This window comes from Urocampus carinirostris, chromosome 2, assembly GCF_059441175.1.
Source record: "Urocampus carinirostris isolate Australia breed hairy pipefish chromosome 2, RoL_Ucar_1.0, whole genome shotgun sequence".
Classification (NCBI taxonomy): Eukaryota; Metazoa; Chordata; class Actinopteri; order Syngnathiformes; family Syngnathidae; genus Urocampus; species Urocampus carinirostris.
Window position 1 is genome coordinate 4,194,124 of NC_142350.1, and position 14,030 is coordinate 4,208,153.

The 14,030-nt window shown below is 41.1% G+C and overlaps 1 protein-coding gene and 1 long non-coding RNA gene across 5 annotated transcripts in view; one reads left to right on the forward strand and one right to left on the reverse strand.

The window, feature by feature from the left end:
• rbms3 (RNA binding motif, single stranded interacting protein) overlaps nt 1–14,030 on the reverse strand; it is a 243,788-nt gene that overhangs the window by 156,329 nt on the left and 73,429 nt on the right. For all 4 annotated transcript variants that reach the window (XM_088328442.1, XM_088328441.1, XM_088328443.1 and 1 more), the window contains exon 3: nt 12,026–12,084. In XM_088328442.1, coding sequence (XP_088184568.1) covers nt 12,026–12,084 — 59 coding nt within the window. The remainder of the gene's footprint in view (nt 1–12,025; nt 12,085–14,030) is intronic.
• On the forward strand, nt 2,176–6,797 carry LOC148370707 (uncharacterized). The gene is made up of 2 exons (XR_015849599.1): nt 2,176–2,237; nt 5,697–6,797. It is a non-coding gene; the product is annotated as an uncharacterized LOC148370707 (long non-coding RNA).

Genomic DNA, 14,030 nt, shown 5'->3' on the forward strand with positions numbered 1-14,030 from the left:
AAACCTGCGATAAGTAAACCGCGATACAGCAAGGGGTTACCGTATTCCACACCTTAGAGTAAAAACATCCTAAGGTGAGGTCGCACTATCCTGGGGGTTTACACTTCAATCCATTTTCAAATTGATACACCTATTTAGGCTTGGATGTTCACTTTTATCTTCCTCGCGACGGACACAGATGACAAATCGCTTTTTCCCTAAGGAGGCCGATTGCAAACACTCAACGCCTTTGACTCGATTCATTATTCATACTTAGGCTGTTATTATTCCATTGTATGCCCTGCAAAATGGGGTCATATCAGAACGTGAAAAATGCAGCTATGATTGTAGGAACTCCAAACAATCCAGACGATTGGCAGATAAATGTTAATTTTACCCCGCTGGGTAATTAGGATTAGCATATTTAGCATCACATACTTTCTAATGACACTCTTATCTGGGAGGAGCCCGAGGTGGCATATTCGAAGCCGGCAATGGTCACGTCCAAACGGCACTGGTTGGAGTCGCAGAGGATGCCGATAGCGACCGCTTGACGAGAGTCTTTTTATCTTGACAGCCCCTGCCTCGGAGCCAGACCAGGAAATACGATACGACAACTCGTGTTGTCATGCTTGTGTCAGTGCATTCGTGGAGCTTTATTCCTTCCTCTGTGCTCATTTTTTATAGCAGAAAAACCAGCATGCGGTCCATCAGCTTTTAAGTGACAGCTACAAAGATGATGCTCGTGTTAGTGCAGAAGCACCTGCAGCGAGCGTTGCCGCACAACAGACTGGGCCCGGCATTTTTATTCCTTTTCAACGGATGTGTTTGTAAAGCGATGGCACGCTTTCATCAGAACACAAGCTGCAAAATCGGACTCGGAGGCTCACTTTTACGACAGCGTGTGTTCAGTAACTCCTCTTTTGGGGTACATTTGCGCCAGATCCAATCAGTTATCAATAAACGTTAATTGCTCGGAATTATTCATCCTTCTTTTTTTAGAGCGCTCGTCCTCATTAGGCTGAGAGGGAAACGATTCAAGCTGACTACGAGTAGGCCTCGTAGATCTATTCTATTTACCCTTGAGATATAGTGTCCATGCCTTACAACCACTTCACTTCAGAGTCTGGAATAAGATGTTTTTATGGCATTTTTCCCGCAATACGATGTCATCAACAATTTATTGCCTTCCTTAAAAACTATCAAATTTAAATTTGTATCGCTCGCCAAATCAAACAGCTGTAATCAATTGTCGATCTGGACTATGATATAAATAAAGAGGCGGTTAAAGAAAGAAAATCTTGCCAGGGCAAGAGAATCCTAGCACAATTTTTCAATCAGTTTATTTTTCAATCAGCTGTAACTGGATAAATGTTTATGAACAATATTTTGGGTTTTTCATTGCAGGGTTCTTTCTAAAATAAAAAATAAAAAAACATTAAAAATACCAATAACTTCACTGTACCAGCTGTAGCTGTTCTAAAAAAAGGAAATCCGATTTTGTTTTCCTTTAGTTGTTTAAATTAATCAGATGCAAGTTTATTATACATATGTCACAGTTACCATATACTTTTTTGTTTATCAGGGGTTCGGGAGACATTAGCTAATTAGCATTGGTTTCTGTCCTTCGCTTTACAGCAATTTCACTTTGTGATCCCCACCTCATAAGGGATTCATGTCATATCTCGGGTCTAAATTATAATCATACGCTCGACCTATTGAATATTTCTGCAGGAGAAAAAGTTCCTTTTGCATTTGTTAAGAGTCCGATAAACTGAGACAATCATGATTAGGGCAAAATAACTCTTCCTTTGTAGATGACAACAACGTTGCGGTTTGAGCATTCAACTCATCAAGCATGCGACGTCGATTTATGATGATGGCGGGGGCCGGCTGGACCATATTTCTTGCTGTCTTTTCCAAGTACTTTGTACGATTCTTTGACTCGACTAACTTCTTGAAGCTCCCAAGGACAAGGTCCATTAAGGCATGCATGGACGAGTTTTGCGCGGAGGACCAGAAATTGGTTCGGTCGTTTTGGGTGCATGCTCACAGCAGAGTTGTGCCGAGCACGTCTGCGCGGTGAGCGAGCCGCTTCAATATTTGAACAAAGACGGATCGATGCCGTTCGAGGGCTCAGGGAACGCAGATAACGTCGGCGGACAATGCAAACATTCAAACGCGGATGAATATGAAAGCGAGAGAACTGCAGCAGCTGTCTGGTGCTGACTGTTTGGAATTCCGAAGTGGGAGTCGAGGTAAGCTCAGTTCTTTCCCACACTTGTGGTGATTTTTCTCTGCTAATCAGCAAAATGATCATTAGTCAAGGCTTGGGATCAGGGCAGGTCAAGTCTTACATTGTGCTGCCAGGCCTAATTAAGCAAGCAGTGACTAAACTAATACAGTTTCAGGTGTGGAACAAGACGTTTTTCCGGCCCCTCTTTACAGTATTTTCCCAACTACACCACCTCAAAAACAAACTATTTTGAATTTTGCATATTTTGTACTGTATTTTTTTGGTGTGACTCCCAAGGCTTGCAGTATTGCTAAAGCAGAGCTGCCTAATATTGAAAATAATATTTCTGAATGGATTAAGGGGATTTTCATCCATCCACCCATTTTATGCACCGCTTATCCTCAGTAGGGCCGCGGGGGGTGCTGGCCGTCCCAGCCATCATCGGGCAGTGGGCAGAAAACACCCTCAACTCGTTGCCCGCCATTTGCAGGGAACACAGAGAAACACAACTACTCACACGCAGATTCACACCTTGGGACAATTTTGGATTCGCTTATCGACTTGCCATGCATGTTTTTGGAACATGGGAAGAAACAGGAGTGCCCGGAATAAACCCTCGCAGGCACGAGGAGAACTTGCAAACTTAGCATGAGAAGGTCAGAAGCTGGAATTTAAGTCAGGATCTCTGAACTCATCCGCCGTGCTACCCACGCTAAGTTCTTACAATGAGGCAATTAAAGCAGTGTTAGTCTTCTAAGGGAATTACACTTCATGAAAGTGGAAGCTTTAAAATCACTTCTAATTTGAATCTCCTAACCCTCTTTGCATCTACATGCCCATTCTACTGTCCCACCCCAAATACATAAAATGTCATGTTTCTTTTACATGAATATTTATCTATAATGGTATTTAGTAATATGTATGTGTAGTACTTACTCTAGCCTTTTTTGTTATATTAATGTTTTTATCTGGCGTATCAGGGGTTTGGATGGCATGGATGAGTATTTAGCGCTAAATTATGCTTCACCCCCTGACTACACGAGTAGCCATGTAGCACACACGTTGAAAAGGGTGGCGGTGTCGCGCTCATTTCTGAAAAATCGCTCAAATGTAATCCTCGTACCTCTAATAATTACAAGGCGTTTGAGGCTCTTGTGATGCGGTCATCTCTATTGTCAATTTATGTAATAACTATCTATCGCGCACCTGGGCCATACACAACTTTCTTAGACGAATTTGCTGAACTTTTGTCTGAACTAGTAACCTATGCAGACAAAATTATAATTATGGGGGACTTTAACATTCATATGAACTCCCCACTCAGTTTACTTACTATTGCGTTTAGGTCTCTAATTGATGCATTTGGTTTTAATCAACTGGTTGATTTGCCAACCCATAAAGATGGAAACACGCTAGACTTGGTTCTGACTCGAGGAGTTTTATCCTCAAACATTATGGTGTTACCGTGTACTACCGTTATCTCGGATCATTATTTAGTTACATTTGAGGTGCTAGCTAAATGTAGTGTTAAAAAAGCTGAAGGATTAGGCGGACGCAATATAAGCACTGGCACAGTTTCTGAGCTCTTTGAACTCCTTCCTGGAGCAGTTGCGTCCTTTCCTTCATACAATGGCTCGATTGACTCACTCATGAATGAGTTCAATACCACCCTGACTAGTGTCCTGGATTCAATAGCGCCCATAAAGCTAAAATCACGTCCTAAAAGACGCACGCCTTGGTTTACTGATGAAACTAGAACCCTTAAACAAGAATGCAGGAAATTGGAAAGAAAATGGCGGGCTACCAAGCTTGAGGTTTTCCATCAAACCTGGTGTGACAGCTTGTTAAAGTATAAAGCGGCCCTTGCCTCTGCAAAATCGGCCTACCTTTCGAAGGTGATCGCGTCTCAAAAGAACAATCCCAAAGTCCTTTTTGACACTGTAGCATCGCTTACAAGGCAACAGACTATCGCAGATAGTTCGACGCACTCTGCTCATGACTTAATGGTCTTCTTTACTAAGAAGATTCAATGCATACAGGAAGAAATTGCTAAAGACATTATTAATACCACACTTATTAAAGGGCTGAAATCTACAGATGCACGACAGGGTGGCTGTCCAGGGAAATTGTCCAGTTTTAGTGAACTGTCACTTGATGATCTCAAACAGGTGGTGAATGCGGCCAAACCGACAACTTGCCAGTTCGACCCGCTCCCAGGTTCACTTATTAAAAGTATTTTTTGTGTCCTTGGACCTTCAGTTCTAAATATTATAAACATATCACTCTCCTCAGGTGTAGTTCCCGCAGCTTTTAAGTCCGCCGTTATTAAACCCACACTGAAACGACCCAACCTTGATCCAGAAATCTTAAGTAATTATAGACCTGTGTCAAACCTACCTTTCCTTTCTAAAGTACTTGAAAAAGTAGTGGCACAGCAGCTGAATGATTTCATATCCGAGAATAACCTTTTTGAATCCATGCAATCAGGATTCAGGGCTAACCACTCTACTGAGACAGCTCTGATCAAGGTAACAAATGATCTCCTACTGGCAATGGATTCTGGCGCTTCATCACTTTTGCTGCTGCTGGATCTTAGCGCTGCTTTTGACACAGTGCACCACAATTTCCTACTAGAACAGTTGGAAAAATGGATTGGTCTCTCAGGAACCGTCCTCTCGTGGTTCAGATCCTACCTCTCAGATAGGACGCACTGTGTTAAATATGGTGAAATGACATCTGAGCCCTTTAATGTTACCTGTGGTGTTCCGCAGGGTTCAGTGCTTGGCCCCCTTCTTTTCAGCATTTACATGCTTCCATTAGGTGATATTATTCGCAAGTACAATATCAGCTTCCACTGCTACGCAGACCACACTCAACTATATCTTCCGTTGGAGGAATCTGCCACACTAAACTGTGGAAATTTGGAGGCCTGCCTCATTGAGATAAAAGAGTAGATGTCACTCAATTTCTTGCGTCTTAACTCTGAAAAGACCGAAATGTTAGTCATTGGTCCATCTAAATGCCGTGACTTATTCTCAAAAACTGCTGTGAACATTGACAAATGTCACATCACACAGAGTGACTCAGTTAAAAAATTAGGTGTCATATTTGACCCTGATCTATCCTTTGAAATGCATGTAAAGAAAATTACTAGAACCGCTTTCTTCCATCTTTGTAACATTGCTAAAATCCGTTCAATACGGTCTCAGTCGGTTGCGGAAATTATAATTCATGCGTTTGTTACCTCCCGTCTCGATTACTGTAATGCACTACTCTCTGGTCTCCCGAAGTCTAGATTCAAGTCTCTTCAGCTGGTACAAAATGCCGCAGCGAGGCTTTTAACTAGGACAAAAAAAGTACGATCACATAACACCGATTTTGGCTAACCTGCATTGGCTCCCAGTTAGCCTTAGATGTGATTTCAAGGTTCTCTTTTTATTATACAAAATCATACATGGACTTGCTCCCTCTTATCTTTCAGATCTGATTTGCCCCTATGTCCCGGTCCGAAGCCTACGATCTGAGAGTGCCGGTCTTCTGGTGATCCCAAGAGCAAAGAAGTGTTCTGCTGGTTCGAGAGCGTTCTCCATCCGGGCACCGGTGCTGTGGAATGCTCTTCCCCCTGAGATCCGATCTGCAACCTCAGTGGAAATGTTTAAATCTAAGCTTAAAACTCACTTCTACTCCATAGCATATGAATAACCTACTCTTCTCGTCGGCTGAAAAATAGTCTGTGTAATATAGCGTAATAATCTGTGAAGCCCTTTGAGACTCTTCGTGATTTAGGGCTATACAAATAAAAATGACTTGACTTGACATTAGTCAATTAGCAAAGGATTCTGTCCCCCGCTATACAGCAATTTTACTTTGTGAACCCCACCACCCAGCCAAGATTCTACGATGCATGTTGCCTCGCTGTGACCTTTCCATGGAAGGAATTTGAACCCGCCGGCCGGTTGAGCTTCTATTTCTGACAAAAGTGGACAATCGGACATCTACTTGGTGAAAAGCCAACTTACTGGAAGTAGGAAGTGGGTGTGGGAGCTGAGAAAATGGATTTGGTGTGTGTTTGGGTGTGCAAGTGCATGAGTGAGATTATCAAAGAATGCATCTGCCAGCCAAAAAAGGTTTTACATACACAATCTGTCCAAATCAATGTGAAGATCCTCTGAATTAGAACTGTCTTTATTGTCATTGATTACATTGCATTGTTCACAATGAGATTAGAAGTGAAACTCCGGGATAAACAAACTATTTTCAAGAAAAAGATAGGATACAAGAAGATTTTGATGGATAGTTAATAGTTACAAGGTAGTGCTTGTAGCCTGGCCAAAGTAGTAAGTGTACTTAGTCATAGTGCACTTGAAAATAAAGCATCAGTAGTTTTGTGTTTGTTTAGGGTGGAGATGGCCTTGGGGAAGAAACCGTTTTTGAGCCTGTTAGTCTTATTTTTAAGAGAGCTGTAGCGTCTGCCAAAGAGCAGTTGTCGGCAATGTCTTTACGACTGGGCAGAGATCAGCCCTGACTTTCTGGGCCGTATTGGAGACAATTTGTAATGTTCTCCTATCAGTATCATGTTTTTCTCCAAATCCATTTCCATCCAACTTTGCTTACTAGTCTCTTTTGGATATGTTGCACCCCATTTTCTTAATTTTTTTCTCAAAATAGCTTATTTTTTCCTAACTTTTTTTCTGTCTTTCTGTACTACTTTTGTCGTCCATTTTCTCTTTTTCTTTTATTTGTTTCCTTTTTTTCCTGCTTTTTTCCTCTTTCCCTTCCTTTCACTTGTTTTTCATATGGGTATTTTTTGCTTCTTTGCTTTATTTACCATTTTGTGCATAATGTTACATAATAATTGTCAGTAAATGGATTAAAGCAACAAAAACAATCTGAAGAGCTGTTTGGGAGCTGAAAGAGCCGATTCTCAAAAAACGTTGCTGACTTTATTCAAGTTCGTGCAACTTTAACATGGATTTCCAAATAACATTTAAAAACCACTGCAAGGGAACCCGTGTTGTTTTTACCTCCAGCGACTGGAACTTTGGCAGAATTTGCCATATAATCCGCAATTTCGAGCCCTGATTTTAATGCACTGGATATTTACCTGTGCGCGGCATAGTTCTGGGAGGTTCATGCGCGCAGTTTGGAAAGAACATTGCTACATGATCGAGGAGGAAAATGTAAAGCTCTATGTTTGTCATGACGTCAGACGAGGTATACTGGGTACAGGCTCTCACTGGGTCTCGTCAGCCCCTCGTGTCTTACTGGATCGGTTGTGTCATGTCCAAACACATTTCAGAATTTACGCGTGAGAATGTCCTTCTGCTTTACAGACTGTATTATTAGAAAAGAGTATGAAGGAAGAGGATGAAAATACAAAAATACAGAATCTCAGAAAATTTCCACAGTATATTGTTGGGTATGAGTGAACTTATGGTGATTCTCACGTAATTCACATTTGGAGGGCAGACGGGGCGAGCAAAGTGTGTTTGTAATTGCACCGGCGCTCCATACAACAGAGACAAATGTTAACATCTTGGCCCCCTAATGAGAAACCAATAACGCATGCAGAAAGCTTTCTTTGCCCCCTCCGCCCCAACAGGCTCCTTGACCAAGCTCTGCCTCGTTTATCAATGGACCGCTGTTAGGAGTCTCTACTCAGCAATATTTTGTTTTGTCCTTCTTTACAAGAAGGTCCATTACATAGATCTCGCCATTTAACTGAAGCCAATGAAGGACCATAAAAGTCTATGGTGAGGGCTCTCCAAACTTAACCTGTCTTATGACAAAAAAACACAACATGTCCTTGAGTTAGACCATCAAGATTCCGGTCAAGCACAAGCCAAGTTGATTTAATTAATGACGAGGAGGTGTGTCCAGAGACCTCTTTAAAAATCGACTTCATGATGAAAACAATTGATAGAGTGTGTTGGTTAGAGCACATTTTCGAGCTTCCTGTGACCCCAAAGTGCTTTGGAAGTCGTTACAGTTCCTTTACCACGCCCTACTTGATCAAACTGAATGCAAATTATTGTTGAGGCAGACACTGAAAAGAATCCAAGCCAATGGCCTCATGTCCTAGTTTATCTTTCAAGTGATCTTTGCTTTAAAAAGTTGTGTAAGTAAATATGATATTGGACTTGTGTGTTAGTAATGCGGTAGCAAGCAAGTTTAAACTTTAACCAGGGGTCTGAGATTCAGATTACTCAAGGGCTGCCAAAGTGTGATGTTGGGTTTTATCAAATCTTTGTCAAGAAAAGCTCTGATAAAAGCAACAAATAAAATCTAAAATTAGATAGATAGATAGATAGATAGATAGATAGATAGATACTTTATTCATCCCCGTAGGGAAATTCACACTTCCAGCAGTCTACCCCGTTGTTTATTAACAGATGAACATGATGCCCTAGGGGTGCTTGTAGCGAAGTGGATGACGTCACGCCAGTCCAAAAATTCGACATCCCTGCGGCAGATGGAGAACTTTTCTTTGTGAAAATCCAGGGATACACCACCTCGTGTTAGCAAGTCCGCCTCCTCTCCGATTCCCCCGGCTTTCGTGTCTCTGTTTAGCGGCGTTGAAGCCGGATTGCTCCGGGTAGCTCCGGGTGGCTACACGTTAGCGTCCGGAATGCTAAACGTGAGCCACGTTTCCGCAAAACACAGCAACTGCGCTCCCTGTGCGCTTCGATGTTTTCCACCAACACTCGATGATCTTATTTGGTCGTGAGTTCGCATTTACCATGATTACGGATGGTACCGAAGACTTATAACGCCGCTAGCCGCTTCGCTAGCTCCGGCTTTTCTTCCACGATAGGCCCCTTCATCACGCCGGCACGAGAATTTTTCAGGGCAAGGAGTTGAAATTCCTTGAATACACGCATTTCTTGTGCGTTAAAACCCATGTCCATAGGATAAAGGTAATCCATAGTGTAGTTGTCAAAACGGGAAGAAAAAACACCGAAGATAGGAGCAGACAATAAAACAATAGGGCAGCTGCTGGAAAAGGCAGCCGCTTTGATCAAATTAAGAAACAATAGTAAAAAATCAATCTGTAATAAGTCAATAAAACAATAATACAGCAAATAAAAAATACTAAATATGCCTAAAGTTTTTAACCTTTAACCTTCTGATCTGGTCTGCACATGATTTTCTTGCAAAATAATTGAATTTGATAGGCATATTTGTGGCTGAAAGTCAGACTCCTGTAATGGATTGGTCTCTCAGGAACCATCCTCTTATGGTTCAGATCCTACTTCTCAGATAGGACGAACTGTGTTAAATATGGTGAAATGACAACTGAGCCCTTTAGTGTTACCTGCGGTGTTCAGCAGGGTTCAGTACTTTTCAGCATTTACATGCTTCCATTAGGTGATATTATTCGCAAGTATAATATCAGTTTCCATTGCTACACTGATGACACTCAACTATATCTTTCGATGGAGGAATCTGCCACACTAAATTGTGGAAATTTGGGGGCCTGCCTCACTGAGATAAAAGTATGGATTTCACTCACCTTCTTGCGCCTTAACTCTGAAAAGACCGAAATGTTAGTTATTGGTCCATCTAAATGCCGTGACTTGTTCAAAAAACTGCTCTGAACATTGACAAATGTAATATCACCCAGAGTGACTCAGTCAAAACTTTAGGTGTCACATTTGACCCCGATCTGTCCTTTCAAACACAAGTGAAGAATATTACTAGAACAGTTTTCTTCCATCCTCGCAACATTGCTAAAATTCATCCTATGCTGTCTCAGTTGGATGCAGAGATTATAATTCACGCGTTTTTTACTTCCCGTCCCGATTACTGTAATGCACTCTGCGGTCTCCCGAAGTCCAAAATCAAGAGCCTTCAGCTGGTACAAAATGCTGCAGCGAGGCTTTTAACTAAGACAAGAAAGTTTGATCACATTACCACGATTTTAGCTAACTTGCATTGGCTCCCTGTTAGCTTCAGATGCGATTTTAAGGTTCTGTTGGTATTATACAAAATCATGCATGGACTTGATGTAATTTCCCCCTATGTCCCGGTCTGGAGCCTTGGCTCTGAAAACGCTGGTCTACTAGTGATTCCAAGAGCTAAAAAGAGATCCGCAGGTTCGAGAGCGTCCTCCATCCGGGCCCCTGTGCTGTGGAATGATCTTCCCCCTGAGATTCGATCTGCAACCTCAGTGGAAATGTTTAAATCTAAGCTTAAAACACGCTTCTACTCTATAGCATATGAATAACTTATACTTTATGTTGATAATATGTGTATCATTTGCCCTTATGTAATAATAGTTTGCAATAGTCTTTGATTTGTGCAGCCCTTTGAGACTCTTTGTGATTAAGGGCTACACAAATAAACATGACTTGACTTGACTTGACTTAATGTATAGAGGCACAAGCAAATATGCATATATTTTGTTTTATAACAATGCTCCAACCGATAAAATCTGTTGAAAAACCTGGATCGAAGGCAAAAACTCACCCAAAGTTACGTGCAAGGTACATTCACTGTCCTTTAAGCGCTGATGACCTCCTTTCACTGTGGCCCTTCATTTTATGTTCAATTTCAATTAAATAATTTGCGATTACGTTGCAAAAAATTGAATCATATCAACTAATTTGTTAAAACGTATTGTCTGTGACGGCATAAGTCGAATCAGGAAGAAAATAGTGTACATAAATCTCTATCACTAGCTTGTGAATTCGTACCCAAAATTGAGCCCTGATTTTCTTATTAGCACAGAGGTGGCATCCATATCAAACTATTTTGGCTGCACTAGCAAAAGTTTTCAAATTAAGGCAGTGGCCTCAGAATATTGTCATAGCGGCTGAGGCTAAACTTTAGACTGTTGCAGCTCCAATCTTTTGAAATTGCATTTCCCCGGTGAACATCCACCCGCCCGACCTTTTCCGCCCGCCCCCGCGCCGAATCACTGCAAACGCACCCTTGAAAGAGTACAAATGAATCTCTTGTTTTGCGTTTGCCAGAAAGAAGGACAGGTTCATGGAAAGGCGGGCTAATGGAGGAGGAGAGAGGCAAGAAGAGGTAGACAAGCTGTGATGTTAGTGGCGGGATTGATGGATCTGTTGCTGAGCCACGGTGCCGTGCACCTCAGGCAGTGCGGGGGCTCTCTCTCTCTTGCCGTGTTGGAGTGCGTGGGAGAAGTGTATTACATACTGTCGTCTTGATGTGCAGTTTTTCTGATGTGCTGCTTCAAACTGGGCTTTACAGCTAGCTTGCACTGGCAGGAACTGAAACTGTCGGGGGAAAACCTTAAACGGGTTGGTTGATCTATGCTTATGTGTAGATCAGAAAGATTTGGGGATTTTTAGAGTCATCAACACAGGCAAGAAAATCCTTTACTGGTCTCTGCCCAGTCTGAAGGACATTGCTGGCTCATGCCCGCCCACTACCTCTTTGACCTGCTGCTCAATAGTAAAGGCCGCAGGTCCCTTAAAACAAAGACAATACCTCCTCCAGGGCTCGCAACACCCTAAACTACTAGTTAACAATTTTTACTGCTCTATTGTTCTTATGCACTTACAACATAGGCCAGTCCATAAGCACTACTTTGTAAATATTGCCTATGTACCCTAATATTATTTTTTTAATTATAATTGTATTATTTAAATTATTTTATTACAAGTCTATCCTGGAAGGTCACATCTAATATAGTTGCAAACAATGTTTACTACACTTTAATCAATGACAATAAAGGTAATTTTAATTTTGAACAATACTGAATTGAACAGGCAATGGAATTGCAGCAACATACGAGACGCAAAGGTGCTATTGATGTTCGATGATGACAACACTGCCTACCTTTGCACTGGTTGGTGTTTTTATCCAGGATGGCCTTTGTTGACACGATCTTTCCGTACCTGCGGAAACAGAAGTCGATCAAACTCAAGTGATAAATGTCAAAGAAAGCAGTCAGATTTGGCTAGCTTTATGAGACCGCTAGCCAGCGCTACTGCATCCCGAAAACAAATGTTCCTGTGCCATTTACTAAAGTCACCAATTGTCACGTTGCATTCAAACAATGATTCTGTCCTCTACTGAACGCCATTGTGTCGTTTATATCCTAGCGGGGATCGCTAAAGTGGCATAACAGCTAAAGGCCAGTGCGAGAAGCCACTTGGGTCTAATACGCTCAAGTTTGGATGACTTCAAATACACACGCTGCTCAATGACATTTCTCAAAAGGTCCAATACTGTACAGGTCGGGTCCCTGTTAAGTGTTTCCGTTAGTACGAGGCATTCAGGTAAAAATAGGTTTTAGACCCTAAACCTGAGAGACTTGAAAAATAGATATTGACACTTAATTAACAGTTTGATCTTTTATTTGCATTTTAGTCAATAGAAGAAAGAGGGGAAAGTAACAGTAAGTAAAAAATCCGATTCAGTGCACCGATCAATTTCTTGGGTTCATTTGGCCCCAACTCCAGAGTTTGTTTATTGTTTTGAATTGCAAAAGGAAAATATCACAGTTTGTTTGGGATGCAAAATAAGTCTGTCCAGGTATACTACATTAGGTTTTGTTAAAAAAAAAAAAAAAAAAGAGGTTTGGTTAGTCTGAACCAACCGTGTGATTTTTAAAAAAAAACAAAAAACCTACCCCAAAATTGGTTCATTTTAATTAAATAACAAAGAAATAGGCCATTTTGTTTGAAATATGTATCCATAAATTGGGTTGTTTTGATGAAAGAATTCTCGGATCGGGAATATTTGACCCAACCTCCTAGGTTGTCAAGAGAAAAAAAGCACCCTTAAAGTTGGTTCATTTGGTTTTAATTGCTGAAAAAATAGTGCAATATGTTTAAAATATCTGCACCTAAAATGGGTTGCTTTGTTACAAAAAACTCAAATTTGGGTAAATTGTCGCCACCTCCTCTACTTAGGACCATTCGACTTAAGAAAAACGGTAGATACGAACATTTTTTTCGGGATGTCGAAAAATATCCGGACATTGCTATACGTTAGATTTTGTATTGTCTGCACCTTTTTCCGAGCACAGGATATTACTGTAGTTCTTCTTTCTGCCGCTACCGGCGTGTGGTGGCGTTGTGAGAGGTCACCCAGCATCCACCCCGAAGAAGAAATCCGCTTCCACTTCCTAGTTTGAGTGTAAACATTCTATACTGTATCTCCAACGCGCTAAAAACTTTGACATTTTTATTGTTTGATATCTCGTGCATCCATTCAATATGATTGGTGTAAAATGTAAAGAGGAAGCGAGCCGTTTCTTTTGAAATGAAAGTGCGATATGGAAGATTGATGCTGACGAGAAAATGGTTGGATCGCTTTTTTTCTGCCACTTTTTACCACAGAGGAGGAAGTAGCCTTAATCTTGAAACACATCTTCCACAGGTAAGTTAAATTTCACTTTATTGATCTTCATAGAGAATATTATTTTATGAAATGTTTTTTTTTAGTACAAAACAATACAGGTTACGTATACAAGCCTTAAAATACTTATATGAACCTTAAACATAAAAATATAGCACTGAAGCAACTGACGGACAAATTCAACTTACGAACTATAGTCTCGTTCGTAAGTAGGGTAAGGGTATATAAACACATATCTCCAAATTAGGCTGTTTTTTAGAAAAGAGATGAATATATGAATCAACACTGGATAATTTAATCGACAAATGGTTCGTTCGTTTTAGCCCCCCCACAGGCCACCCCACTCCCCCAAAATGTATTGTTTTCTACAAAAGAACTAATAAAACATTGTTTAATTTGTGTTTGCCTCCCTTGATGACATTCATTTTTGTGGGTCGCATTATAACAACCCAAAACTAGGTCAGTTTAGAGTTTAAAT